Genomic DNA, 27281 nt, shown 5'->3' with positions numbered 1-27281 from the left:
AGAAACAATGACTTCAGCCTGAGCATTATTTCAAAATCTAAATTCAGCTCGTCTGCAAACCGGAAAGGTCACACTTCAAACTAAGACACCCCGGGAAGGTGCAAGCAGCCTGCCTGAATCCAGGCGAGCGAGCGGATAACGCGGGCTGGCCTCTCCTTCCCAGACAGGAGCTGCCCCTCCCCCACCTCAGCCACACTCAGGGCTCCCCGGGGAGGGGGCCGGGTGATGCTCGCCAGCTCCAGCCCGGAGAAAGCTACCCGCTTCCCACCGCGACCTCATCTGCCCACCCACTGCCCGCGCGATAGCGGGAGCGGAGCGATGGAGGCCTCCTGGCTGGAGACTCGCTGGGCGCGGCCCCTGCACTTGGCCTTGGTGTTCTGCCTGGCGCTGGCGCTGGTGCAGGCCTTCAAGCTCTACCTGCGGAGGCGCCGGCTGCTGCGAGACCTGAGCCCCTTCCCGGGGCCGCCCGCCCACTGGCTCCTGGGACACCAGAAGGTAGCTGGAGGGAAGGGGTGGCGCGGGATGCTGCGGAGGTAGCCGGTAGCCTAGAGGCTGGTTTCTCCCCGTCTCCTGCCCGCTCTAGGTTATTCTTGGACCTTCTAGCCCGCGGGTGTTGCCGGGTGGCCGTCTGCCCCTCTGAAATACTGAGGATTCTCGCATCCCCTCAGGGAAGGGTCGCTAGAGATGGGAGTTATTTAGGAAGCCTGAAAGGGTCAGCTCAGTCTCGTGTAGCCCGGGCATGTGTTCCGCGTGTATTGCTTTAAACTCAGTATGTTAGTCTAAGCCACACTTATTAGCTGCAGAAGATGTGCAAAAGCAAACGCCGTCGCTGGCACCCTTGGCTCATTCTGATCAGAAAAAAAAATAATAATAATAACTGTCTTTTTTTAGTTCTCTGTAAAGCCGGGAGCAGCCCCACCTGTCTACTCCGAGGACGCTGGTTGAGGAAGGTTTGCTGAGTGCACGCACGCACGCTTGTTCCGTCTCTCCTCTTTCCCAAACCCGCTCTTAAACTCTCTCCAACCCACTGAAGGAGCAGTTGTGTGCTAAGTCCTAGGGCTGCGAAAAAGAAAGCGGGTCTGTCCTCGAGACGCCCAAGTAAAGGACAGGGTTGAACTGCAAAGAGAAAAAAAATCCTGCGTAAGGAAGGATGATGGCGCCTCCTCGGAGGATCCCCAGGGGAAGAAAGAACGATGGGGTGGGCTGGCAAGGGTTACTGGTTTTTTTTAAAGCTCCTCAGCTTCGCGGACTCTATGTGCCATGTGCTGACTCAGGGTTCTGTCCTGGAACGCACTACATAGCCCAGGCTGTCTTCAAACTTGCAGGCCACCAGGCTTAAGGACTGCATTCTCTCCTTCCGTTCATTTAGCTGTATACACTTAGGCTGACTCCAGATCTGGGCTATATAAATAATGCTCCAGTGAACATAGAAGTCAGATATCTTAATGAAATATTAATTATTTATTTGGAGCATTTACACAGACGAGTTATTGCATTTTTAAGATTTATTTATTTCATTTTATATGTATGAATGTCTTGTCTGCATGTATGTGGATATACCATGTATGTACCCTGTACCCATAGAGATAAAAAAAAAAAAAAGGCCATCAGATCTCCTGGAACTAGTTATGGATAGTTATGAACTGCCATGTGGGTTCTGGGAACCAATTCCACGTCCTCTGGATTAATACCAAATGCTTTTAACTACTGAGCCATCTGAAATACATGTTTTTGTTTTGTTTTGCTTTTTGCTTTTTAAGACAGGATTTCACTGTAGTCCTGGCTGTCCTGGAACTTGCTCTGCAGATCAGGTTGGGCCTTAAACTCACAGAGATCCTCCTGCCTCTGTCTCCCAAATGGTGGGATTAAAGGTATGTGCCACCAATGAATTTATTTATTTGTTTGTTTGTGTGTTTTGTTTTTTAAGATAGGGTTTCTTTGTAGGCATGGCTGCCCTGGACTCACTCTGTAGAGCAGGCTGGCCTCAGACTCACAGAGATCCACCTGCCTCCGCCTCCCCGAGTGCTGAGCTTACAGGTGTGTACCACTGTGCCAACAACAATAGCCATTTCTTAAACTCTAATTCTTTGAGTTGGCAGTCAACGCTGAGTGAGGTCATGGAGTCTTTCTAGGTGACTTTGACTAGGCTGTTTAACAGGCCAAAGTTTACAGCAGGTTAGATAAAGGCTGGCTGTTATTCTAAACACCTTGTTATCTTCTGCCTACTGTGTTATCTCCAGCTGGCTAGCTGGCAAGCCTGACCCTGCTTACCTGGTGTCAGTGTCCTAGGATAGCAAGAGAGCCATATTTGACCTTGCAAGCAGTTTTTAAGCTTCTCAGCCACATTTGCTGCACTTGCATTGATTGATCAGAGCCAGTCACGTAACCAAGTCCAGAGTCAGAGTGGAAGAGCACAGAGCACATGAATACAGGGGAGAGTGATAAAATAGGATCATTGTCATAGTAACTAAATATATCCTTCTTTATTACAGAGTTCTAATTTTTTTCATAAAATGCTATGTCATATCTCTTCTGCTATATTGTAGTTTTCTGTAAAATTTTTTTCTAATGCCTGCATCCTTTTGGAGGGAGGGGTGTTCAAGAGAGAGTTTCTCTGTGTAGCCTTGTCTGTCCTGGACTCTCTTTACAGACCAGGCTGGCCTTGAACTCACAGAGATCTGCCTCCTCAAGTGTTTGGGATTATAGGTGTGCACCACTGTACCCCGATACTTGCATGTTTTTGTTTTTTTGTTTTTTTCTATTTGTGCGTTATCTTTTGCTGCCAAACAATTTTTTTTCCTTTCCAATCTTCCACACTTGGCTTTCCCAGCATTCTTTCTGCCTACTGGATGTCCCACCTCCTATTTCCTGCCTAAGGTATAGGCCATCAGATTTATTATTGACGGGTGCTACATCCGTACAATACACAAGACATTCTCTCTTCAGTTGACAGGCAGTGGCAGCCTTTGCTTATCGGCACTGGCTCTTTTCATAAGGCTACACACCGCTTAAATGCCCATTTGTCCCAAGATAACTGGTTGTTTCTTGGTTTTAGCAACAAAATCCTCACATCCTGGGGACAAGCAGGGCAAATTAGCCATCGGACTGTCAACAAGGCAGCTTGCTTCTCCCAGGATAAGAGAAGAGAGCCCAAGATGGAAAAGTTAAGAAGGAGGCAGCAATCTTTTTAGAGCTAGTTGAAACTTTTCTGCCCCTCACTCCTACTGTGAGTAATCGGTCACATCAACAAATCCTGGTGCACTGTGGAAGAGGACAGTACAGAGGTGGGGTCTTAGGGACCATCTTGTTGGTGACTACCACAGCACATTTAGACTTATGTTTTCCATGATAGAGGATGTGAAGCGCTAGAGAGGCTTGGAAGCCTTCTGCACTCATAGAGAACTTTCCTGAAGGGTGATATGCGAGAACCACTGTTGGAGGGACAGAACCACCAGTGTCTACATTTCTTCTTACGGTTATACATGGGAGAATCTCCTGTTCTTCCTCATGGGAGGGTGCCCAATGACTTGCATTCTGGAAGTAAGAAGGCGGGAAGCTAAGACATCTGATTTGTTATCTTTCCCTAGGCTCCTGTTGTAGTTCAGTGTCTCACTCTTAACTTCCACGATGCCTAGCTTCTTCAAACCTCAAAGTTTCTCTGGCTCAGTTTGTGTAGAAAATCAAAACTCTTCTCTTTAAGTTCCTTCAGGCAGCTGAAGTGGATGCTGTTTAAGGAAAGAGAGAGCTGGGATTCTGCCAGGCCTCTTCTTCATGCTAAGGCTTTACATTTAACTTTTTTCATTCAACATAAATCACTTTTTCTATCCTTCTCAGTCCTCAACTTCAATTTACTCTGTTTCTTGTTAGAGTTCATTTTCAACTCCATGCTTTCTAGAACTTAATTAAAAGAAGTTCTCAAGTAAAAGCTGAGAAATCTGAAAATTGTCCCACAGATCTGTTCTACCAACTACTGAGAATGAACTGCCAAAGAGGTGATTCTCCCAAAAGGCCAAGAAACAGCCTATCTCCATTCTCTTTTCATGGGTTTTTGTTTTGTTTTGTTTTTGTTCTTTTAGTGGAGGCAGTGGAGCAGAGAATTGGTTTTGCAAGACAGGGATTTTCTGTGTTGCCATGGCTGGTCTGGAACTCACTCTGTAGATCAGCCTGGCCTAGAACTCAGATCTGCCTGCCTCTGCCTCCAGAGTGCTGGGATTAAAGGTGTGTGCATCCATCTCCCAGCTTCTTTCTGTTCCTTTAAGGCAGGGTCTCATGTAGCCAAGGCAGGCAGACTTTCTATGTAACTCCTAATCCCTTTACCCCTGCCTCTCGAGTGCTGGATTTATAAGCATGTACTCTCACTCCTCTCGATTCTGTGTTTACTCTCAATAAAATCTTCAAGAATTCACAAGTTGAACTGCTGTAAATGTTCTAAATACCCCTGGTTTCTGTGACTGACTCACTGTACATTGGCCTTTGGGGCCTTGAATAATGCTATGGTCAGGTTTGCTGCTTGGACTGTGAATTTTGGGATTCTATCACCTGTCTTTGCTGTACATTAACTGTTTTGTCTTCCTAGTAGACTAATCTTGTTATTATGAAATGTCCCTTTCATTAAGTGAGAATCCTTGTCTACCTTATCTCAAATAACCTTATCTACACACTTTCTTTGGTAATGTGAATATGTTAGGTTTTTCCAGCCACATGGGGCCTTTTAAAAATTGTCTTCTGTCAACACATGTATAGTTTTCTGTGCCCTCTGGCAATGCTTGTCTTTTGGCTGAAAACCTTAGTTCATTTACATGCAATGTAATATATTATTGGTTTGTTTGAGAGATAAACTTGTTTAATGTTTGGAAAAAAAAAAACAAACTGAAAACATGCGAGACACTTAGTGAAATGAGGCATTAAGTTCCACTACGACCTCTCTAAAGTCAGCAAGAACCTGTCTTAGCTTCAGGTTGTAGTGTGGATCTGAAATGGCCCATATGTTCATGTCTATGTCTAAGCATATGTCTAAACACCTAATACCCAGCCAGGGGTAGTTTGGAGAGGTTGGCATGGTAAGTCATGAGAAGAGCTATAGCCCAGGCTTGCTCTCACTCCTATTGTCTCTGTTCCCTGGCTCACCGTGATCTGAACAATCCATAAGTTCCTGATGTCAAACAGCGAGGCTTAATGCCGTGCTTTCTCTGCTGCGTGAACTGTATCCCCTGAGACCGTGAGCCAAAATTAATCCCTCCCCTAAGATGTTTCTGAATATTCATCGTCTGGAATGTTACAGGTCCTCCATACATGCTCACTGTTTGTGAATTAATAAACATTGACACTATTAGAAATAAATATTTGCACCACCTTGTGGCGGCTTGATGGTGGTAACATCAGCATCATTTCAGGATCTGGGTCTCAGAATCCTGACCTTTTAGTAGACCTAACCTATCCAGGGATCAGTTCATAGATGGGAGTGGTTGACTGATAACACACAGGTCTGGAAGACTGTTTCCCACCTCTTCTGAGGATCAGAACAGTTGCAGAGCAAGTGATGTTAAGTCATGCAAGAAATAATTTCAACATCTTTGGATTTCCTCCGAGGTGGGGATCCTCATCACTGTGCTCAGTGTGTATGGGAAACCCAACCACACACACATATACCATAAGTAAATGCAAAAAAATCATATAAATCCAGTAATTTATAGGAACTACTTAAGCCACTAGCAATCTTGTCCTAAAAGTGAAAGGTTTGGATGAGGGAGATGGCTCCATGGGTAAGGTGCTTACTTTGAAAGCAAGAGGGCTAGAATCCAGATGCTCAGAACCTACATAAATGCCAGTAAGCAGTAATCTCTGGTTTTATTCATTATCCATCAATAAATAAGAATACATGTGGTGTGATTTCAAGGCCAGCCTGGGCTACATTATGAGACTCTATCTCCAAAAATAAATAAATAAAATTCTGGAAGCTGAGAGTTTATCTATATGTTTGTTTCAAATTTCAGGAACCTGTAGACATGAGCATTCTATTATGGAAAAATAACTGGATGTATTTGTAGAAGGAGTTGGCAAGTTTGTAGAGGGAAGTGTTTGTTGTTAAGTCATGAGAAAGAGCCACTGATCAGTAAGTAGAGAACAGAAAAGGGAGATGGAATGGTAAGTTAGACAGTGGTCCTGTTCAATTTACAAAGAGAAAGCTTTGAGTAGCTTCCAGCATAGAGAAACAAAGTCTGAAGCCACACAGCCCTACCTCTTCTCTAGTCCGGTGATGTCCTCAGATGACAAAGTGAGACCTACCTAACCTCAGCCTCTGCTGGGAAAAGCTTACACTCAAAAGCTTGTCACTCAACAAGGATTTGATCCAATGGCGCAACATGTATTTATACTGAAAAGCCAAATATACTAGCCGTGCTTAGGACATTGTCCCCAAGGTTAGCAATCTTAGAGAAAGAATGTTCCCTTCCCTACATAAAGAAGCCAGGTCCCTCTGCTGTGCAACCCCGTGTGGGCCTTGAACTCACCCTGTGTCTGTAAGACAAGCCATGACAATGCCAGCCTGTCTTACTCTCCTGTCCTATCCTTTTTCACTGTAGTTTCTTCAGGAGGATAATATGGAGAAGCTTGATGAGATTGTCAGAACATACCCTTGTGCCTTCCCATGCTGGGTAGGGCCCTTCCAGGCATTTTTCTACATCTATGACCCAGACTATGCAAAGATATTTCTGAGCAGAACAGGTAAGAAATGAAACAAAACTCCGAGTCCTAATCCCGCTAGGAGTGAGTTGCATTTAACCACAGGCCTGGTCTGAACCAAAGATTAGCCCTGGGCTTGGAAGAGATTCTGAGAAAGTATGGAGAGGGGACAGATCTGCCCCAGTAAGGGAGCTTCCCATCTTCTCCCCAACTCCTTGTCTAGTTTTGGCTCCAAGGGCACCATGAATCCCATTTGCCACCACTAGCCTGGCCAGGGGCTTTCTTTGCCTCCTTGGTTTTAGGACCCTTAAGTCCACAACAGTGCTTCCTACATACACTGCGTTAGGAACAGAAGTCTCCAGGAAAAATCAGAAACTGACCTCTGTGGTTCTGCACAGAAGCTAAGGTAGTGGAGGACTCACTTAGAGCCCAGACTCTTGGTCAGGGTCCAATCCATTTACGTGATTCCTGTTATGGATTATCTCAGCACAAAACTCAAATGAACAGTCTGAGCTGTGTAAACGTCTCACATTCTAATCTTACCTGTGTTTCAAATCCCTCACCCTTAACAAAATCTACTCCAAACAGACCTTTCTCTGAACATCTCTGTGTTTCTCTGTCCCCTGTTCTGTCTATAGTTCACCTCTTCAGAACCAGAGTTGTAAAATATATTTGCATTAGAGTCACAAGAAAATCAAGAGGACTTTGTACCTCCCTGTCTGATGTTTTCCAAGTATGTGTGTCCCAACGCCAATTCTGGAAACTTGTCCATCCCCAAGTGAGCCAGCATGTTGAGGGGACACAAACCAGGAAGAATATAAGCTTAGGTCCTGGGACTTGTTCTTCTCTAGAAGTGAACCACGACTTGGGTTTTCCCAGCCTCTAAGGCTGTAGGAATTGAGCTGGGCCATTCCCTCCTGCCAATGTCTGTGCTGAGTGCAGGCGAATGAAGGAAGCCTTCCCCAACTTAAACTGGTCATGAGCGTTTTCCCTAATGCTGCCTTTTGTTTCTTCTGCTTGGTTCTGCAGATCCAAAGACCCAGTATGTGCACCAGTTCATGACTCCATGTATTGGTATGTATGCGCCAGCCTTTCTCACTCCAGGTCACTTTTCCAAAGCAGAGCATTCCAAAGAGACTCAAACCTGAAGTCAAACGCATCAAGAAAGGGGCATCAAATACATGTGACATGAATATAAAGTGGGGGACACTTGGGAGAAGGAAGAGAGCAAGCCAGAGAGGCAGGGACACAGGGACATGGGGGGGAGGTGACAGAGAGAAGGAGACCAGTGAGAAAAAAGCATAGTGACATTAGAAGATGTCACTGTAAATTGATTTAGATTAATTTAAAATGTAAATTAGAAAATGCCATGATGCAAACCACTGTTTTATATCATTCTCACCTAAAAATATATTTTTTTCAAGTTTAAAAATGGAATCTGGAGACCTGAGTTTAACCCCTATTACCTATATATAAGAGAGAGGCATGATGGTACGCACTTAGAATCCTGACACCGGGGAAAGAGGAACAGGAAGGTCTCTCGGCTGGCCAGCAGCTATTGGTGAGAGACCTAACCTATCTCAACTCAACAATAAGAAAAGCAATGGAGGACCTGTGAACACACAACACTTCTAAAGAGTAAAGTCTGTGAGGAGAGTTATGTAGGAGAGGGTCAAAGGGGAAGTCAAAGGTCAACTCAGCAGCACTTCACAGAAAGCACCCTTGTATGTTTCTCTCCTCAAAGTCCCATTTCAAGGCAGCATGCATGTGAATTCTTCAAAGTCTTAGCTTCACTAAGGGGGGGGGGATTTTAAACCTTTCTTCTCTTGTTTTCTTGTATTTTCCTTTCTTTTCGGAGTTCTCTTATTTTAATTTGCTTCTCAGTAAAATCTTTCTCTCACATGCAGTTTGGCTTTATCCTATGAACAGATAAATGAAACTGCTTTCTCATATCGTTGATATTTATCTTAGAGCAAGAAGAAATTAAATAAAAGAATCTAGAACGGATCTAGGTGAATGTTGTATTCCTAGCACTTTATGCAACAGCCAGAACTCTAACCAGGCTTCATGAACCTGGCATTTTGTAAGCACTCAAAAAGGTTATGCCATTCACAAATAGCCCAGCGCTGAAAATGGGAAATGACCACACTCCCTCCCTTCACTAAGAAGTTATTCACAATTAACACCTGCCAGGAAGGGGAAAATCAGTTTTCTCCAATGGAGTGTCAGTGTGTATGTAAACCACATTCCGGGGAAGGAGGAACACCTGGCCCCATGCCCAGGAGTAGTTGGATAACACAAAATAGGCTCTGTGGTTTGGCTTAGTTATTTTATTTTGTTTGTCTGTTTTGATTTTCATTTTTGTGGGTTGTTTTTGTTTTTGAGAGAAAAAGGGAAAACATGAAGTTGAGCTGGCAGAGAGGTAGGAAGGATCTGGGGAAAGTTTAGGGATGTGAAAGAATATGATCAAAATATATTGTGTGAAAATGTTAATAAAACGTTTAAAGGATGTCTTAATATTTATTTTATTTTTTTATTTAAATGTATGTTTCTGTGTGTCTGTGCACATGGATGCTAGAAGAGGGGCTTGAATTCTGGGATCTGGAATTACAGATGGTTACGAATCACCCAGTGTGGGTGCTGGGAACTGAACGCCAGTCCTCTGCAAGACATTCTCAACCACTGAGCTATCTCTCCAGCCCCTGCAGGCCAAACCTTAATGGCAGCACATTTTCAGCAATAGATATATGTTTTCACAGACCAGAGCTTGAGGGGAGGATATCTGGGATCAGATGAACACACTTGCCTTGTTTCTGATGAATCTGTGTTCACAGTAAAGTTTATCTACACAAAGAGGAGATGGATAATCATCATGTTTCTACCATGAGGTAAGGAGGTACTGGGCTAAGTGCCTTTCGTAAATGCCCTCACTGAAGGCACAACACAGATTAGCACATCTCATTGTTCAGAAACTAAGCCTCATCAGGCAGCAAAGCTCTTAGCAAAGCACTTTCTCACAATGTTAAATGCCTCCACCCGATGTGAGCGATGTGAACATCAGGGCCCACCATCATCCTCACCCGTCAGCTCCCTGACAGTCACCACCACTTCGTGGCTGCTTGTGAGCGGATCACATCAGTCTATGTCCTCTCCTTGTCTAATGCAATGCGTGAGGTTTTGTGCATTTTCTTTCTCAAGGAAGAGGACTCCTGAACCTAGATGGGCCCCGGTGGTTCCAACACCGCTGCCTCCTAACCCCTGCATTCCATCAGGACATGCTGAAACCATGTGTGGACATGATGGCCCACTCTGTGAACACGATGCTGGTAAGTGAAACACTAGAGTAGACATTCATGTAGTGGATTCAGAAAAACCAAAGCTGATTTCTAGAAACTAATCAGAATCCACATCCACACTGAGCAGCGATGGCTATGCAAGCCTTTGCTGAATTCTTTGGGTGATTAAAAAGGAAGAGCTTGTGGTCCTCTGTCTTAGAGTCTGATGTTCTGTGGTGGTAAGACTCAGATAGCAGGTGCTGAGGGAGACAGGAAAGGAAGCCAAGGGCAGCTAACCAGCCTCAGATTTCAGAGGCAACTCAGATTTACCACAAATGTATGCTGATTTGCATGCGTCAATATTAGGAACAAGGAACCCCTATGCAGAGAGATGTAAAGCAAAATGCGAGGCTGAAATGGGCTTGGTTAATGGGCATGAAGGACCCAGCAAAGGATGTCTCTGTTAGCACCTCTTGTAGGTGGTGGGGGATCTTTAGATGAGGGGCCCCCTCTGCAGAGGTAGGGGACTGCTGCAGAGGGGCATCCCGGTTGGGTAGCTTCTGACTCAAGGGTGAGCAATATCAGAAGCTCTATTGCCATAGGGGCTTTCACTTTTTTTTAATGTATTTATTTTAAAAGCAGACAAATAATTAATACAGCTTCTTCACAAACATCAAATACCACAAAGACAAATTTCCCTCATTACCTGCAAGCTCATAGTCTGTTCCCAGAAAACAGTTGTTACTACCTTGTGGCAGGCTGCTCAGCCAAACTTCTGTGAGAAAGGAGTGGGATAGCAGTGGGAATTCTCAAAGCAGCGACTGGGAGAGTACCAGGCTCAAGAAGGGGGACAGGGGACAGGAACAGGGTCCAGCACAATTCAGCTCCTCCAGTGACTATTTCATCCCCTCTATTTCTAGCAGCCTTTTCTTTTCATTTTTCTTTTCTTTTCTTTTCTTTTCTTTTCTTTTCTTTTCTTTCTTTCTTTCTTCCTTCCTTCCTTCCTTCCTTTCTTTCTTTCTTTCTTTCTTTCTTTCCTTTCTTTCCTTTCTTTCCTTTCTTTCTTTTTTCTTTTCCCAGGGCAGGATTTCTCTGGGTAGCCTTTACTGTCCTGAATTCACTCTGTAGACCAGGCTGGCCTCAAACTCACGGAGATCTGCCTGCCTCTGCCTCCCTGAGTGCTGGGATTAAAGGCATGCACACCACACCCTGCCACCCTCTGAATTTTTTTCTCTTTTTAAAATTTATTTATTTTTATATTAATCACAGGTTATTTACTTTGTATCCCAGGCATAGCCCCCTCCCTCATTCCCTCCCAATCCCATCTCCCCTCCCTCATCTTCTCCCTGCTCCTTTCCAAGTCCACTCATAGGGGAGGACCTCCTCCCCTTCCATCTGACCCAACTTATCAACTCTCTTCAGGACTGGCTGCAATGTCCTCTTCTGTGGCCTGGCAAGGCTGCTCCTCCCCCCCCCCCCCGGGGGGGGGGTGCGGGTGTCGAAGAGCTCACTGTTGAGTTCATGTCAGAAATAGTTCCTGTTCCCCTTATTAGAGAACCCATTTGGCCACTGAGCTACCATGGGCTATATCTGAGCAGGGGTTCTAGGTTATATCCATACATGGTCGTTGGTGGAGTATCAGTCTCAGAAAAGACTCCTGTGCCCTGACATATTTGGTCCTTGTGGCACTCCTGTACTCTCCAGGTCTTATTAACTCTCCCTTCTTTCATATGATTCCCTGCTTTCTGCCCAAGGTTTGGTTATGAGTCTCAGCATCTGCTTTGATACACTGCTGGGTAGAGTCTTTCAGAGGCCCTCTGCTGTAGGCTCCTGTCCTATTACTTGTTTTCTCCTACATCCAATGTTCATCCCATTTGTCTTTCTAAGTGAGGATTGGTCATCTTACCCTGACTCCTCTTTCTCGTTTATCTTCTTTAGGTGTATAGATTTCAGTATGTTTATCCTATCTTATAGGTCTATATAAGTGAGTATATACCGGGTGTGTCTTTCTGCTTTTGGGATGCCTCACTCAAGATGATCGTTTCTAGGTCCCACCATTTGCCTGCAAATTTCATGATTTCCTTGTTTTTAATGGCTGAGTAGTATTCCATTGTGTAAAAGTACCACAATTTCTGTATCCATTCCTCAACTGAGGGACATCTGGGTTGTTAATGCAGGTATTTCCCTGGATTCTTCTCACACTTCCTCCTTCTACTGAGCGCCCTGGGCACCTCAAGCTCAGAGGTCTGTCGGTCTGTCATCTGTCACTCCTCTCATTTCTTCCAGACCTACTATACAGGCTCATCAGCGATCCTCAAAGGCCTGAGCTGAAATATCACACTGAGTTCTATTAATAGGCACAACTAATATACGTTCATCAAAAAACTATTTATTTAAAAAGGTTAAGCAATTTAGCTTAAGCCATCTGATCAAATAATAGACACTTAGGTGAAAGGCTTTCAAATTCTGCATCGGCACCTCGTTTGGCACCTCGAGGTTCTCAGCCTCCAGCACCTAGGTTGGCACCTGTGGGTGCTCAACAAACGTAAGCTGAACTAAATTTAAACATTTCCATCTATTACATCTTTACACAAAAAGTGCTTGTTGTAATAAATACATTTATAACTGGGACGTGGGCAGTTTGGCAGACAGAAAGCACATTTCAGGCTGTGTGAATAGGCCTCTTCCTCTGTAAGGAAGTCAGAGCCAGCTCCCTGCAGCAACTCCCTTTCCAGATCTCTTTCTGTTCCCAATGTTTGAACCAGAAATATTTTAATTGTTTGTATTTGACATTTTTAAGTTAAATATAATTATATTATTCCTCCTCCTTCTCCTCCATCGACTCCTTTCATGTTTCCCCCTTTATTTCCTTTCAATTTCATGACTTCTTTTTCTTTAATAATTATTGTTACATGTATACATAAATATACAAATATAAATACAACCACTTCGTGTTGCTTGTATGTGTAAGTTCTCAGGGTCGGCCAGTGATGGGGGTTCATCCCTCAGGGGACTAATTCTCCCCTCTCATCGGTCATTGATTGCCTATAGCTCCCCATCTAGGACTGGGGCTCAGGATTTCCCTCCTCTACGTGAGCACATCTCTTGGTGTCGTCAATTGCTGAATCTAAGATGTTTTTGGAAAGTGTTCTGAGTTTATTTTAAGTGTGGGTACGATGGTTGAGAGTAGCGGTGGGGTATCTAGCAGGTTGGGAGCTGAGGAGGAAGCCCTGGGGAAGCCCCATGAGTTGCCATCTTAATGAGATGCTGTGTGGAACTCTGTGCTGTTTGGCGCTGAGCCAAGACAATCGTTGAAAGACCATTTGCTGATGTGAACTGTACCTCAAGCTCTTTTCCGCTCGCCTGCTTAGTGTGTGTGCTTCCCTTCCTGGTGTCCAAAGTAAACTTATGGGTTATTTACTCCTGGCCAGTTCCTGTAAGGACAGGGTTTTGTCCCTGAAATGATAAGGGCAGGGTTGGGGAAAAGCAGGCGGATAAAGGCCATTTGATGGTGGTGATGATATTGATGTTGGCCTCCTCTGGCAGGATAAATGGGAGAAGATGTGGACCGCTCAGGAAACAACCATGGAGGTTTTTGAACACATCAACTTGATGGCCCTGGACATAATTATGAAATGTGCTTTTGGCCAGGAGACCGACTGCCAGATCAACAGGTCAGTGACGGGACAGTGAGCAAGTTCACTAGTATCTGAGTCAATTATTAACTCATTGTTCCAACTTTCTCTTCTAGCGCCTATGAGCCTTATGTGAAGGCAACATTTGAACTGGGTGAAATCGTATCCTCTCACTTGTACAATTTCTGGCATCACCATGACATAATTTTCAAATTCAGCTCTAAGGGCCACTCTTTCCAGGAGTTAGGCAAAGTGATACATCAATGCACAGGTAAAAACACAGGCCCGTCTTGTTGTGGGTTACCCAAATCTCCGCACCATCGTGCCTGTCTTATGTGTAGAAGGATACGTCTCATGGTAAACAAGAAAAGAACACTTGTCCTTAATGAAGCTTTAATATGGTCACTGCTCAAATAACAACTTCAGCCTTTTAAGACAAGTTTACTCCCTCATTATCATGTATTATACAATTCTGTTATATGCAGTTATTACTAATACATGTAACAAGGGAGCATTTCAAATTTTAAAAATACATGGCATGTGGCTTTCTAATGCAATAAACTAAGTAATAATTATAAGCTAAAATGCTTGCACAGCATAGGGGCATGGAGGAAAGACAGATGGGGATGTGTATTCAAGACACCCGAAAGCCGGGTATGGTGGTGTGGTACACATTTTCAATCCCAGCACTCAGGACGTTGAGGTGGGTGGTCCCTGGTGAATCTGAAACCAGCCTGGTCTGCATGGTGAATTCCAGGATGCCTGGAATTTTGTCATGTGAGTGTCAGGAATTGAACCTGGGGCCTCTGGCAAAGTAGCCGGTGCTCTTAACTGCATCCCCAACAGTCCCCAACAGTCCATCCCCAACAATAACTTTGTTCGAAACTTCATACATGTAGACATTGATCACCTTCATTCCCACATTACTTCCTCCTGTCCCCTCCCTATCTTGCTGAACCCCCTCTTTCCAACTACTGTCCCTCCTACTTTCATGTCTTTTTGTGTGTCTGTGTGTATCTTGCTGAGCTTGATTGGTTGTGCTTCATGAGCATGGATGAGAAGCTAAACTCATAATGTACAGAAAATGTTTTTGAAAATCAAAACATACTATTCCACTTACTTCCATCCAAATTCACTGAAAATTTATACGAAGTGATGAATTCAAGTAACAAAATCCACCCCAATTACAACAGAAAACAAACTAATTTCTGTAGACGGTGGTTGTACGTAGTCTGTCCCCTGTTCTGTTTTTGTTTGCTTGCTTGCTTTTAGCCCCTCTACTTACCTATGCGGGTGTTTTCTCTGCTGGCTATCTCATTGGATAATTTTCATGAAAACAAGATTTCAGACTGAGGAGGAAGACAGTGATTGGCTACTTCCTCTGACTCTGCAATCATCTTGATCATATCGCTTGCCTACTGATAGAAACTAGGTTTTGGTCTCTTTTGTTTGAAACTTTTGTTAATGGTTGGTTGTCTGTCGATAGAATATAACCCACTCATACAAGTTTAACGTTTTTAGATCTAATATACCCACTCCGGCCTCTGCAATCAGGCAAGTGTGACACTCTGTGTGGCTATCCTTGCTTTATAATGTGTTTGACTTTGACTTCGCTGTCTCTTCAGTAATGAAGACCTCTTTATTCTATGCAGAAAAGATAATCCAGGACAGAAGGAAACTCCTCAAGGATGGAGTAAAGCAGGATGACTCTCAAAAGCCTCAAAATTTTCTGGATATTGTACTTTCTGCCCAGGTAAGTGCACCAAAAGTCTAGCCCTGCTCGAACAGCTGCTAACCATGCGGGAGGACAAATGTGCAAGTGGAGTCAGAGCAGGAAGACAGCTAAACCTCTTCAGCTAGATCCAAGCCGAAGAATGCTGTGAGCGATTGGCTCTTGGTGGAAAGACTAAGACCGGCAACTCACTAGGAGTTGGGAAACACGAAATTACCTGTTTGCCATGCTTTGGGGGTTATATAGATGCCTGGACTTGAGAGGCTCGTAGAAAAATTGGAAGCATGGGTAAGCACTTTAAAAGGAAATGCTGAAGCTGGCCATGGTGGCACATGCCTGCCTGTAATCCCAGCACTTAGGAAGGCAGAGGCTGTGAGTTCAAGGCCAGCCTGATCTACAAAGTGAGTCCGGGACAGCCAGGGCTAAACAGAGAAAGCTTATCTCAAAAAACCAAAAGATAGATAGATGGATGGAAATGTTGAAAGATTAGATACACCTGGAAGAGTGATGAAAATTTTCAAATTCTTATGCAAAGCCTGATTTTTCTTTTGTAACATTGGTTCCCCTTGTGCTCTGGGAAAAATAAGGCTCATGATCTGTATTTGGTAAACTAAACTAAAATTGAAACCTTGATTTGAAACTCCAGCATTTCTGAAAAAAACTGTACTTTTGATAGTGTCTCCAAACATCTGTGAAACAATGTTTCAGTCAGCTATCTTTGCTGCATGTTGTAGGCTGAAGATGAGAGAGCCTTCTCAGATACCGACCTGCGGTCTGAGGTGAATACCTTCATGTGGGCTGGACATGATGCTTCTGCAGCCAGCATCTCCTGGCTCCTCTACTGCCTGGCTCTGAACCCTGAGCATCAAGACAGATGCCGGACAGAAATCAGGAGCATCCTGGGAGATGGGTCTTCCATCACCTGGTAAGATCTGCTGCCCCAAGTATGTCATTCTAACTCTCTTCTTGGGATTTTGCTTATTTCTTACCCTGATGCCTTAGTGAGCACAGTGTCCCAAAGTATGCGTATGCCAAAGCAGAGGAAGTAGGCCATTTGTCTTTTCTTTCTAAAGAGAGCCCCAAGTTAACCCTGTCTTCTGCAAAGGAATTTTACTATCCAGAAATCATCCATCACTATTTTTTTTCTACACAATGTTGTATTCATTTTTTTCACCCAAGCTGTGGCATATTTGAAGTAGGGAACTGGCCTTAGGCTTGCATGTGGAGCTTCAAAGGCGACATTCCACAGGGACTTCTGTGCTCAAAAGGCTGAAGTAGCTGAATCATTAAAGTCACTGCAGATACCCTAGGCCATCTCCTGGTCACTAGTGTCATACTTCAGGATAGGGTAGACTTTGGCCTTTGAACATTACAAATCAAGTTCCAGGACAGACAGAGCTGTTATACAGAGAAACCTTGTCTGAAAAAAATAAACATGAGAGGGAGAGAAAAGAAAATGTTGACTGAGGACATTTTAGAAATTGAGACACTAAAATAATGACTAAGATTTGGTATAGACCCTATCCTCAGTGATCTGCAGTCTAGGGCAAGAGAGAGATCTTTGTACCATCGATTACTCATGGTAAGGACAATGACAGAGATACTTGCTGACCACCAGATTTAGAAGACATCCCCATCCTGGCCAATGAGGAGACCCTCTTAAGGATCTGACACATGTAGAACAAGGAGAGTAAACCAGAAGAAAGCCTCAACTCTACTTCGCCAGACTTAATGGATCTTGCTTTTAATAAACTTTAGGTGGTGGACATGCCCTTCAGACATGCTACCTGCAAAGAAATACTGTGTCCCTGATAAGACATACCCACTACCCTAGTCAAAGGGACAGAAGATAAAGATGCTAAAGAGCCACATTTCACAAGCAAAGGTCAGCTCAGAAAACGAAACTTGAAGTTCTAAAGGTAGCAGAGATTTAATTTTATAAGGAACTAAGAGTCATTTCCTACCGTAAGTTCAAAGCTTCGTCTAAGGGCTGGGTTGATGTCTCAGAGCCCCTAAAAGTGCTTGGTGCACAAGCATGAGCACCTGAGTTTGATCCCCAGGACCCACATTAAAAGAAGGAAAAAGGGAACAAGTCAGGAGCCTGACACAGAGGACCTCTGAAAGGCTCTGCCCTGCAGATTATCAAAGCAGATGCTGAGACTTGTGGCCAACCTTTGGGCAGAGTGCAGGGAATCTTATGAAAGAAGTGGGAAACAGTAAGATCTGGAGAGAACAGGAACTCCACAAGGAGAGCAACAGAACCAAAAAATCTGAGCACAGGGGTCTTTCCTGAGACTGATACTCCAACCAAGGACTATGCATGGAGATAACCTAGGACCCCTGTACACATGTGGCCCATGGCAGTTTAGTGTCCAAGTGGGTTCCATAGTAATAGGAACAGGGACTGCTTCTGACATGAACTGATTGGCCTGCTCTTTAATCACCTCCCCCTGAGGGGGGAGCAGCATTACCAGGCCACAGAAGATGACAATGCAGCCACTCCTGATGAGACCTAATTGACTAGGATCAGAAGGAAGGAAAAGAAGACCTCCCCTATCAGTGGACTTGGAGAGGGGCATACATGCAGAAGGGGGAGGAAAGGAGGGATTGGGATGGGAGGAGGGAGGGAACCATACGGGGGATACAAAGTGAATAAAGTGTAATTAATAAAGATTTTTTTTTTTTAATTTTAAAGAAAGAAAGAAAAAGGCAAGTTGCTAAACAACTCTTATGGTACAATAATAAAAAGTGAAACCATAAAAAAAAAGAAAGGAAGGAGAGAGAAAGAAAAAAAGAAAGAAAGAAGAAAAAGGCGACAGCCTAGAAGGACTTGGAGGGGGCAGGAGAGCCACAAGAAGACCACAGAGGCAACTAACCTGGGCCCAGAAGGGCTTGCAGAGACTGAAACACCAACCAAGGACATGTATGGACTGGACCTAGGTCCCCTCCACAGATGTAGCCAATAGGCAGCTCGGACTTCATGTGGGTCACCTTATAAGGGAGTGGGGGCTGACTCTGACATATACTCTGTTGCCACTACCCACCCCCCAGCAGGGCTGTCTCACCAGGCCACAGGGAAAGAGGATGCACTCAGTACTGATGGGATTTGATGTGCTGGAGTAGCTTAGCCATCTGGGGAGGGGGGTGCTCCCCTTTTCTGAGGAGTTGAGGAGGGAGGGAGGATGGAACTGGGAAAGGAGGGAGGGGACTGCGATTGGGATGTTTAAAAACTAAAAAAAGCGAGGAGGGCCAGGGACAGAGGGCCAGCAAGATGGCTCAACCATGGATGCCTGTTCTGAATTTAATCCCCAGAATCCACTTAAAGGTAGAAAGAGAGAACTGACTCTGTTAGGCCCAGCATGAGCCTAATTTTGAGAAGGAATGAAGAGAACTCAGGAGATGGTCTCGATGCAAAATCGCAAGAGGTTTATTTTGACCATTGAGCAATGGGGTCACCCCTGCTGGTCAGCAAGGAGTGGCACCGGGAGACAAAGGCCTTGGGTTTTTAAAGGATAAAGCTTGGGAATTTTGAGATTGCAGTCTTGGCAATTCAGGATTGGATGAGGAAGCTATAAAGTAAGATAATTGGTTAGTCTTAGGTGCTCAAGCTTGGCCAGTCCTGCCAAGTGTGGATGCAGCTGCAATTAAACGTAGGGGTGGTTAGCTCATCCTTGAAGATTGGGGCTGCGGGCTTTTGGCTGGAGGTCAGGAGCTACTCAGAAGAAGGATTGAGGCCATCTGGGTTGGTTGCTAAGAAACACTATCTCAAAGACAAGGGTCTGGTCGTTCTTTTTGCTGAGTGAAGGTCATTGCTTGCTCGCTTTTTTATATCTGTCCTCACAGATAGGGTCACATTTCTTCATTCTCTGGAAAGGTACTAAGAGGCTTTAGCTTAACCTGGACCTAAAACTCAAAACTATCGGCTTTAGAAGACATACAGGTTACAAAGTTAGTCTGATCCTTTCCACTCCACGAAGTTGCCCTTAACCTCCATATGTGTACCGTGGCATATACACACACACACACAAACAAAGAAACAAAGTCATCTATGTTGCATAAGATACAATGTTAAGTAATGACTTTTTACTGATAAAAGTGAGCACGTTTATTTGGCTTATTTGTATATATATTCACATGTGTGCATTTAGAAATAACTAAACCAATGGGAATATCCAAATCTACTATGTGATTATTTTTGTGGTAAGGACATCTAAAATACACCCACTAAGCAATTTCCAACTATACAACAAACCATTAACAATAGTTACAGCAATCTTCTATGCCTAACTGAAATTCTGCATCTCTTGCCCTCACATCCCTGATCAGCACTGCTATACTGCCTTCTGGGAACTCAACTTCTTTATAGCCACATGTAACTGGGTTCATGGAGTATTTGTCTTTCTGTCTGCCTCATGTTTTGCATAATGTTCTCCAGGTTCATTCACGAATTGACAAGTGAAAGACTTTCCTTTCACTGGCATACAGCATCACATTGTGTGAACGTACCCCATGTTGCTTACCCATGCTTCATATCTGATTTATATCTGGATTGTTGTGAACAAAGCTGAAGGTGATACATTAAGTTCAAAGCCTTTGAATATATACTGATGAATGAAGTTCCTAGATCCTGTGTCACTTCTTTTTGTAATTTGTTTGTTTGTTTGTTTGTTTCAAGACAGGGTTTCTCTGTTGTAACAGAGCCCTAGCTGTCCTGGACTCACTTTGTAGACCAAGATGACCTCAAACTCACAGAGATCCACCCCCGAGTGCTGGGATTAAAGGCATGCCCCACCATGCCTTTAAACCATGTTTTCTTTTGGTTGTGTCGATGATCCACTGTAGAACTTTTATTCTCTTGGTTCTGTTGTTGTCTCAGAGGCTTACAGCCTCCTTCTGCTAACCTACGCCTAGTCCTGGAAACTTCTAGCCTCCATACAATGTAAATGAGGCTTAGAATGTTTTCAGCCTCTGAGACTTACTGCTGAAGAAGCTCACCCTTTCTAGCTCTCTCCTAACTCTGGGCTGACTGGTTCAACTCAGCTGTCCTGGCTCAAACTCCTCTTCCAGATGACTTATTCAAACTGGCTTTTCTCTCAGCCTCTGAATTGCTCTGCTTGACCTCAAACCAACTCAGCAATCTGCTCTAATCTCCTGGCTCCTTCTCATTCTCTGGCTCATTTAGTCTTCACCTGAGTTCTCTCTCTGCAACCTGTCTATTACTGTCCCCATAAACTGGCTATAGTCAGAGCAAACTTCATTTCATACAATGAAGTTCATGGAGAAGTCAAACTTGTTTACCTCAACCACCTGTCTGTGTGACCCTCACACAAAGGGAAGTGAACTTGGCAACACATCCTGTCTATCCCTGTCTGCAGGTGAAGGCCAGGGTGAAACATGTTTTTCTTTTTAAAATTAATTAATTTTTTATTAATTACAATGTATTCATTTTGTATCCCAGCAATAGCCCCCTCCTTCAGCTCCTCCCAATCCCACCCTTAATCCCTCTTCTCCTCCCATGCCCCTCCCGGAGTCTACTGATAGGTGAGGTCCTCCTCCCCTTCCATATGACCTTAGCCTCAGATCTCATCAGGACTTCTTTTCCTTTTCCAAAGTATATCTATTATACTTCATTTTCTTGCTTATTGTGCTGATTAGAACTTCCAGGAATATGTTTAAATTAGGCAGAAAATAATGTATATATATCATACTCTTAATCTTATGGAAAATACATTAAGTCTCCAGACATTGACTATAACATATCTTCCACTGATGTATTTTATCATATTAGAAAGAAGTTTAGTTGAGTGTTTTTAAATCATAAATAGATATGGAACACTTTAAAGTGGTATGTTATGCCCATTGAAATGATCATACGTTTTGTTGCTGATATTTTAATGCCCAATTAACCTTACATTCCTTAGATAAATAATAGTAGATTAATATGGACCACTATTTCATTCATGCACGATTTGATTTTCACTGAGAGCATCCTAACAAATAAGCAGCTCTCCACACTTCCTCATCCTTTCCTTTCCCATCCCCCCTGCTCCCTTCCCTTTTTCCTCAGAGAAGAGGAGGCCTCCCAAGGATATCAGCCTGCTTTGGCAAATCAAGTTGTAGTAGGACTAGCTGCATCTTCTCTTATTGAAGCTAGACAAGGCAGCTAAGTTAGGGGGAAAGGATCCAAAAGCAGGCAACAGAGACAGAGACAGCCCCAGCTACAGTTGGTAGGGTTCCCACATGAAGACCAAGGATGGAGCCTCGCCCTCCATCCTTCCTTGGCCCTTCTTTAGCCTGGAAGCCAGCAGAGCGAGAGGGGTTTGTTGTTGGCTTGTCTTATTGACCCCTTCTCCCCCTTCCCTGAGGCTCTGACACTGTCAGGAATGATTCCAGTAGGAAAGGGGAAGCACCTGGAACTATCATGGTCATGCCAAAGGTTTGGCAAATACTTTGTGTTCCTCCTCCCTCTCAGCTAACACATCTGCAGGTGTCTTGGAGGCTCTCTCCCGGGAACGTTCTAGTGGTGGTGCCTGGTGTGGGGGAACTCTGGACGTGGTGCGTCTCCATCTGGTCTGGAGTTTCCCTCCTCTGGTCGGTTCACCGATCCACCCGACACACCTATGCGCCCCCGCCTTGTTTCGGCTACTCTCCCCTGCCATTCTGTCTGCTTTGAGTGGTTTGCCATCGTCTCCGTGCTCCCCAAACTCCAGGGAGCACAAGCCAGATCTTCTAAGTGACCTGAAGTAAGTCTTCCCTTGTTGAAGATGAGTAGCAACCCACTCCGTTTTCCGAAATACTTCAATATTTCAACAGTTCTCTTTAAATAATTTTCCCCCTCTCTTAAACTTCTGTAGCCTCTTTTTCAGTCTTCAGCTGTGCCTTACACATTCTTGCTTTATATGAAGAGTTAAGGGTTGCAACATTGCTTTTCATAATTTTGTTGTTGTTGTTGTTAGGCCTGTGGCATCTGTGTGTCTGCCAACTATGGGCCTTAGTTGACACAAAGACAGAAAAAGTCGCATTTTGACAATGTGCTGTATAAACCCAGACCAAAATCCCTTTGCCCCAACAGTAATGCTTACTAGGAAAAAGAATTCAAATAGAGCACAATCTGTACAAAATGGATATGGAGTCTCAGCCACTCGCTCCCTCCTCTGTCCTCACAGGGACCGTCTGGATGAGATGTCCTACACCACGATGTGCATCAAGGAAACACTCCGGCTGATCCCTCCCACCCCATCTATCTCCCGAGAACTCAACAAGCCCCTCACCCTCCCGGATGGACGCTCGCTGCCGGCAGGTGTTCACACTCTTCTCCTAGGCATGAGGTCCTGAGGGTCACAGTGATGGTGACTCGTGGGATTGGGGCTTTGGGGACCTCTGGCCTGGAGTTAAGCAGCTATTGAAAGCTCAGGGGATAATTCTTCAATCATAAATGAGCCTCAGTGACCTTCCTAAGCCACATAACCAGTCAGAGCTGTTAGGTTCCAGCCTTGTTGTGAGAATCCCGGCCAAGGGATATTGCCTCTAAGGTAAGATCTGTAAGGATGAGTGTGAGGACCACACGGGTCCTGTGTTAAAGTCGGAGATGGGAAGGGAGTCTTCATCAGAGAAAAATCTTAGACTACATAAAACTTTGAAATACATTGTTTCATTTTGCCTTTGGGGTGTGATCTTACCAGACATGTGTCCAGTACTCTACAGTTTACAAATACTTTTTGAACATTTTGATGTCTCCAGAAACCCACTGAGGACCTGCAATACGCACGTCAGGTTGACGGGCATGAAGCAAAGCTAGACCTCGCAGAGACCCTGTACTTGAAGTACGCATTTCTGGCAGGGCTCCTAGGCGGCAGCAGGATCGCAAGAGACATCCTTTCGCTTACACGCTTTAGTGCTGACAAGTCAACAGAGGAAAGGCAGCACCTTCAACCTCTGGCTGTAATTTATTGACAGAACCAGAGTTATTTTGGATAAGAAAATGGTGCTCAAATCCCCTCTCCTTTGTCTTTTATTTTTTTAATCACCAACCATATGAATATTTGCCATTCTCCATTAGGCACTGGACTTCAAGGTAGAGTAACAGAACTTCCCTTAGGAAGTACTGTCTAGCTGTCAACACGTACTTAAGTAATTTCCAAACATGGCATGTCCTTTGGTCAGACACCAATAGCTAAAATCATGAATCAAATAAATAACTGCTTTGAAAACTAAAGCTTCAGCCCAAAGCCCATCTTCTCCTGTGCCCTTCCCTGGTGCAGTGTTGGCACACGGCTCAACTGGGGATGGTTCTTTCCTCCTGGAAGGAAAGTCTTGCCAGAGAATACACTACAGCAACTGACCATTTGCCCTCTTTCCCTCCTGCCTCAGGAATGACTGTGGTTCTTAGTATTTGGGGTCTCCACCACAACCCTGCTGTCTGGAAAGACCCAAAGGTAAGATTGTCTTCACTGGACATGTGTCAGAGAGTGACGCTGAGTGATTCATGTGTTGATAGCTAAGCGTGCAAATGTCTGTGCCATGAAAGTGAAAGACACTAAGCAAACAATCATAAAAGTAAAAAAAAAAAATGTGTAAAACTCACCCACTAACAATCTTGATCTTGTCCTCACCTTATATTCTTTATCTTTACTGTGGTCTAAAAGACCTTAGTGCTGCAATCGGCTCCCAACTCTTACTCCCTGTTTCAGTCTCTCACCTGTCAAGCTCTTCCAAACACCTGCAGAGTGTTTGCTACCTGCAGGGCTCTGGCTGGTCAGTAAGGCAAATTGGGCAGCTCAGCCTCTCTTTTATTGTATGAAGCGCAGGATCCTGGTGATGCTGACAGCACATTCAGGTTGCTCGGATCCAGTGCAACCATTTGTGAAGATGTTAGGCAGAGTGTAGGGGAAGCGAATGCGAGTGGATAGCTTTCAGAATCATTTATCTTTTGTAGACCTCGGAAGGGCAGGTTACAGAACCTTGGGGAAAAGAGTGAGGAGCTAGGGAGGGAACAACAGATAGGCCCATGTGGAAGAGCTACTGCCAATCTAAGGCAGCAGGAAGGAGCCAGGGAACACTCAGCACCCCAAACTCTCTGTGCCCACTCTTCAGATCCCCATCAATGCCTAGTATTGTTGCAATCCAGTGGGAAACCATATGGGTCAGCCAGCTGTCTGGAGCCCAGAATAGACTCAGAAAGAGAGAAGGAGGGCCTGGACAGGCAAGGAAATGTGTAACCAGCCTGAGTTGATTCAATATCCTTGAAACACAAGTACCAGTGCTCTCTTCTATGTAAACCTATGGAGCTTTAGCTCTGCTCTGTAGAATAGGAAACTGGACCATTACGTCTCATTTGAGCTTGGCTTCTAAATGGGTGAACTCTCAGACTGGCTAGCAGACAAGTTGGGGAAGAGCCAGATAAGTCCTCCAGGTCTACAGAGACTTTGTCCACGTGGTTACTGAGAAACTTGGCTAATTGGAATTGCTCAGTGGAAACTGAAGACACAGTACCCCCCTCAAAATGAAACTTTCCCTTAATTATTTATATTGAGTACATGGTAGATTTTTGTTCAATAAAATCTATTATTAAAATTAATGTCAAAAAACAAAAAATAAAAGTCAGGCAGTGGTGGTGTGCACATTTAAGCCCAGCACTCAGGAGGCAGAAGCAGTTGGATCTTGGTGAGTTCAAGGCCAGTCTGGTCTACAAAGTTCCAGGACAGCCAAAACAACACAGAGAAACTGTGCCCCCCCCCCAAAAAAAAAAAGAAAGAAAAAAGTGTGTGTGTGTGTGTGTGTGTGTGTGTGTGTGTATTAATGTTGTCTTCTTAGCACAGCAGAACATTTTAAATTACTTTTGTGGTGTATGTTTCTGTTATTCAGCACTCAGCAGCACCTCAAAAACAGTGCTGTTGGCACAGTGATGGCGGGGTTGTTCTCTCATTTCAGGTCTTTGACCCCTTGAGATTCACCAAGGAGAATTCTGATCAGAGACATCCCTGTGCTTTCCTACCGTTCTCCAGTGGTCCAAGGTGAAGTCAACTTAAAGCCGTTGAAAATTTGCACAAAAAGCTTACCTACACCCGTTAGCCCTTCAGCTCCATAAGTTTATTTCCAGAACCCATCTCTTTACAAAGGACAATAGCACTTTTATATCACAGCCCGTGTGAGCCTCGGAGAGCAATCCTGCAGTGTAAATATGGCTCATAGGCTCAATGCCACCTCCCCTTGCAACAGAAACGCTTTGTGGGTGACCCCAGCTGTCACCTTCCTCAGGGAGGATATCACATTGGCACCTCCAAATCCACATTCTTGCAGGGATCGATGGAAAAGCAAAGCCCAGAAGTTTCAATGGTATTTGGTGTGAAAACTCTGCTTCAGTATTGCTGTAGAAGAGATTTTTTTTTTTTTTTCTGGGAAGAAGTAGTATAAACAACATCTATTCACCCCAGAAAGATTACCTCCAACAGACCAAAGTAATGAGTGGATTACAGTCTAGTTTGGTAACCCATCGAGTTTTTGTTGGGGTTACTAACAGGAGTGAAAGGCTGCTTAAGGGAACAGGGGTGACTCCAACAGCTACGTCTGAGTTACCTTTCTATTGCTGTGAAGAGACACCAAGACCAAGACGACTTATAGAAGAAAGAGTTTACTGGGGGCTTAATGAGTCAGAGGGTGAATTCATGACTGTTGTGATGGGGATCAGGCAGGCTCTGGAGTAGTGGCTGAGAGCTTACATCTAGTACTCAAACACCAGACAGAGAGAGAAAGATGACTGGGAATGACTGAGCTTTTGAAACCTCAAAGCCCACCTCCCAGAGACACACATCCTTCAGCAATATACCTCCTGATCCTTTCCATACCGTTTCATCAACTGTGAACCAAACATTCAAATATATGTGGGGGGAGGGAGCATTCTCATTCAAACTACCACAAGCTGCATCACCGAAAAGTCCAAGCCAGCACCACAAGCGACCACTCCTAAAAGCTGCAACCATGAAGCTCTCTGCACAACTTGCAGGAATCTGGACAGGTCTGATAGGGCTCTGGGCAGCACAGCTGCTCGGGCTCCCCCCTCCCCCGCCCCCCAGCAGCTGTCCACTGCTTCTCTAACTCTGCAGAGGGGCCCTCATGGATCTCTCTAGTCACAGTGTGCCCAAGCATGTGAAGTCTGTTCACCTCTAGAGTTTCACTAGTCCCTTCCCTCCCTCCTGGAATGTTGACTCCGGACTTGTTGTTCCAGAAACTTACCCCCTTTTTCTCCCTTGGTATCTGCAGGAACTGCATCGGGCAACAGTTTGCCATGCTGGAGTTAAAGGTGTCCATCGCCTTGATTCTGCTCCGCTTCCAAGTAGCTCCAGACCTCACCAGGCCCCCTGTCTTCTCCAGCCACAGTGTCCTCAGACCCAAGCATGGAATCTATTTGCACCTGAAGAAACTCCCTGAATGTTAGAGACAAGGGGACAATGGCTAACTTTCTTTTTGTTGTTAAGTTAAATTCACAGCCAACGGTCCAGGCAAACAGAGAGGACTCTAAGTCTGGTGGGAGAGTTGGAGGACAGCGGGTTGGGGATCTCTACAGCTGCACATTACCCAAAGACATTTTCAGGTAGCACAGATGGCCCCGATGTGTCTGACTCAGAGATATTTTTTAATGATTATTACCAAGCCTATCACCAGGTGACTTCCACATATTTTCTGTTTTTGTAAAGATTTTGGAATTATACAAGTAACAGGAGAATGGATGTGTGCTGAATGCAAAACTTTTCCAGCACTAGAAGATGTGGATAAAATTCCACCTCACCTGAGCCACTGCCCTGACAGGGCCTACTGTTTTTCCTAAAAACAGAGTAATTTGGTGTGTATTATTTCTGACCTTTTCCTGCATATTTCATATGTAAATGTCTCTGTGTGTTCTTAGACATGCAATCATGTCTGCGTTAGTCTTGCTTTTTCTCACTTAATTAAAAAAAAAAT

At 44.5% G+C, this 27281-nt stretch overlaps 1 protein-coding gene across 1 annotated transcript; it reads left to right on the top strand.

Annotated features, from left to right (window-relative positions):
- On the top strand, nucleotides 1–27281 carry LOC129692573 (cytochrome P450 4X1). The gene is made up of 12 exons (XM_055629063.1): nucleotides 1–495; nucleotides 6582–6723; nucleotides 7711–7755; nucleotides 9880–10007; nucleotides 13503–13630; nucleotides 13708–13862; nucleotides 15244–15344; nucleotides 16058–16248; nucleotides 22490–22623; nucleotides 23694–23758; nucleotides 25254–25336; nucleotides 26583–27281. The coding sequence occupies exons 1-12, from the start codon at nucleotides 226–228 to the stop codon at nucleotides 26755–26757; spliced, it is 1617 nt and encodes a 538-aa protein (XP_055485038.1). The 5' UTR covers nucleotides 1–225; the 3' UTR covers nucleotides 26758–27281.

This window comes from Psammomys obesus, unplaced genomic scaffold (genome assembly GCF_907164565.1).
Source record: "Psammomys obesus unplaced genomic scaffold, mPsaObe1.curated_primary_1811, whole genome shotgun sequence".
Lineage (NCBI taxonomy): Eukaryota > Metazoa > Chordata > Mammalia > Rodentia > Muridae > Psammomys > Psammomys obesus.
This window is presented reverse-complemented; position numbering and strand designations above follow the sequence as displayed.

Coding starts and splice junctions, on each gene's coding strand:
- LOC129692573 (XM_055629063.1), top strand. CDS start 226: ATGCTCGCCAGCTCCAGCCCGGAGAAAGCTACCCGCTTCCCACCGCGA. Junction 7,756..9,879: donor GTTCATGACTCCATGTATTG/GTATGTATGCGC, acceptor TTCTTTCTCAAG/GAAGAGGACTCCTGAACCTA. Junction 13,863..15,243: donor AGTGATACATCAATGCACAG/GTAAAAACACAG, acceptor TATTCTATGCAG/AAAAGATAATCCAGGACAGA.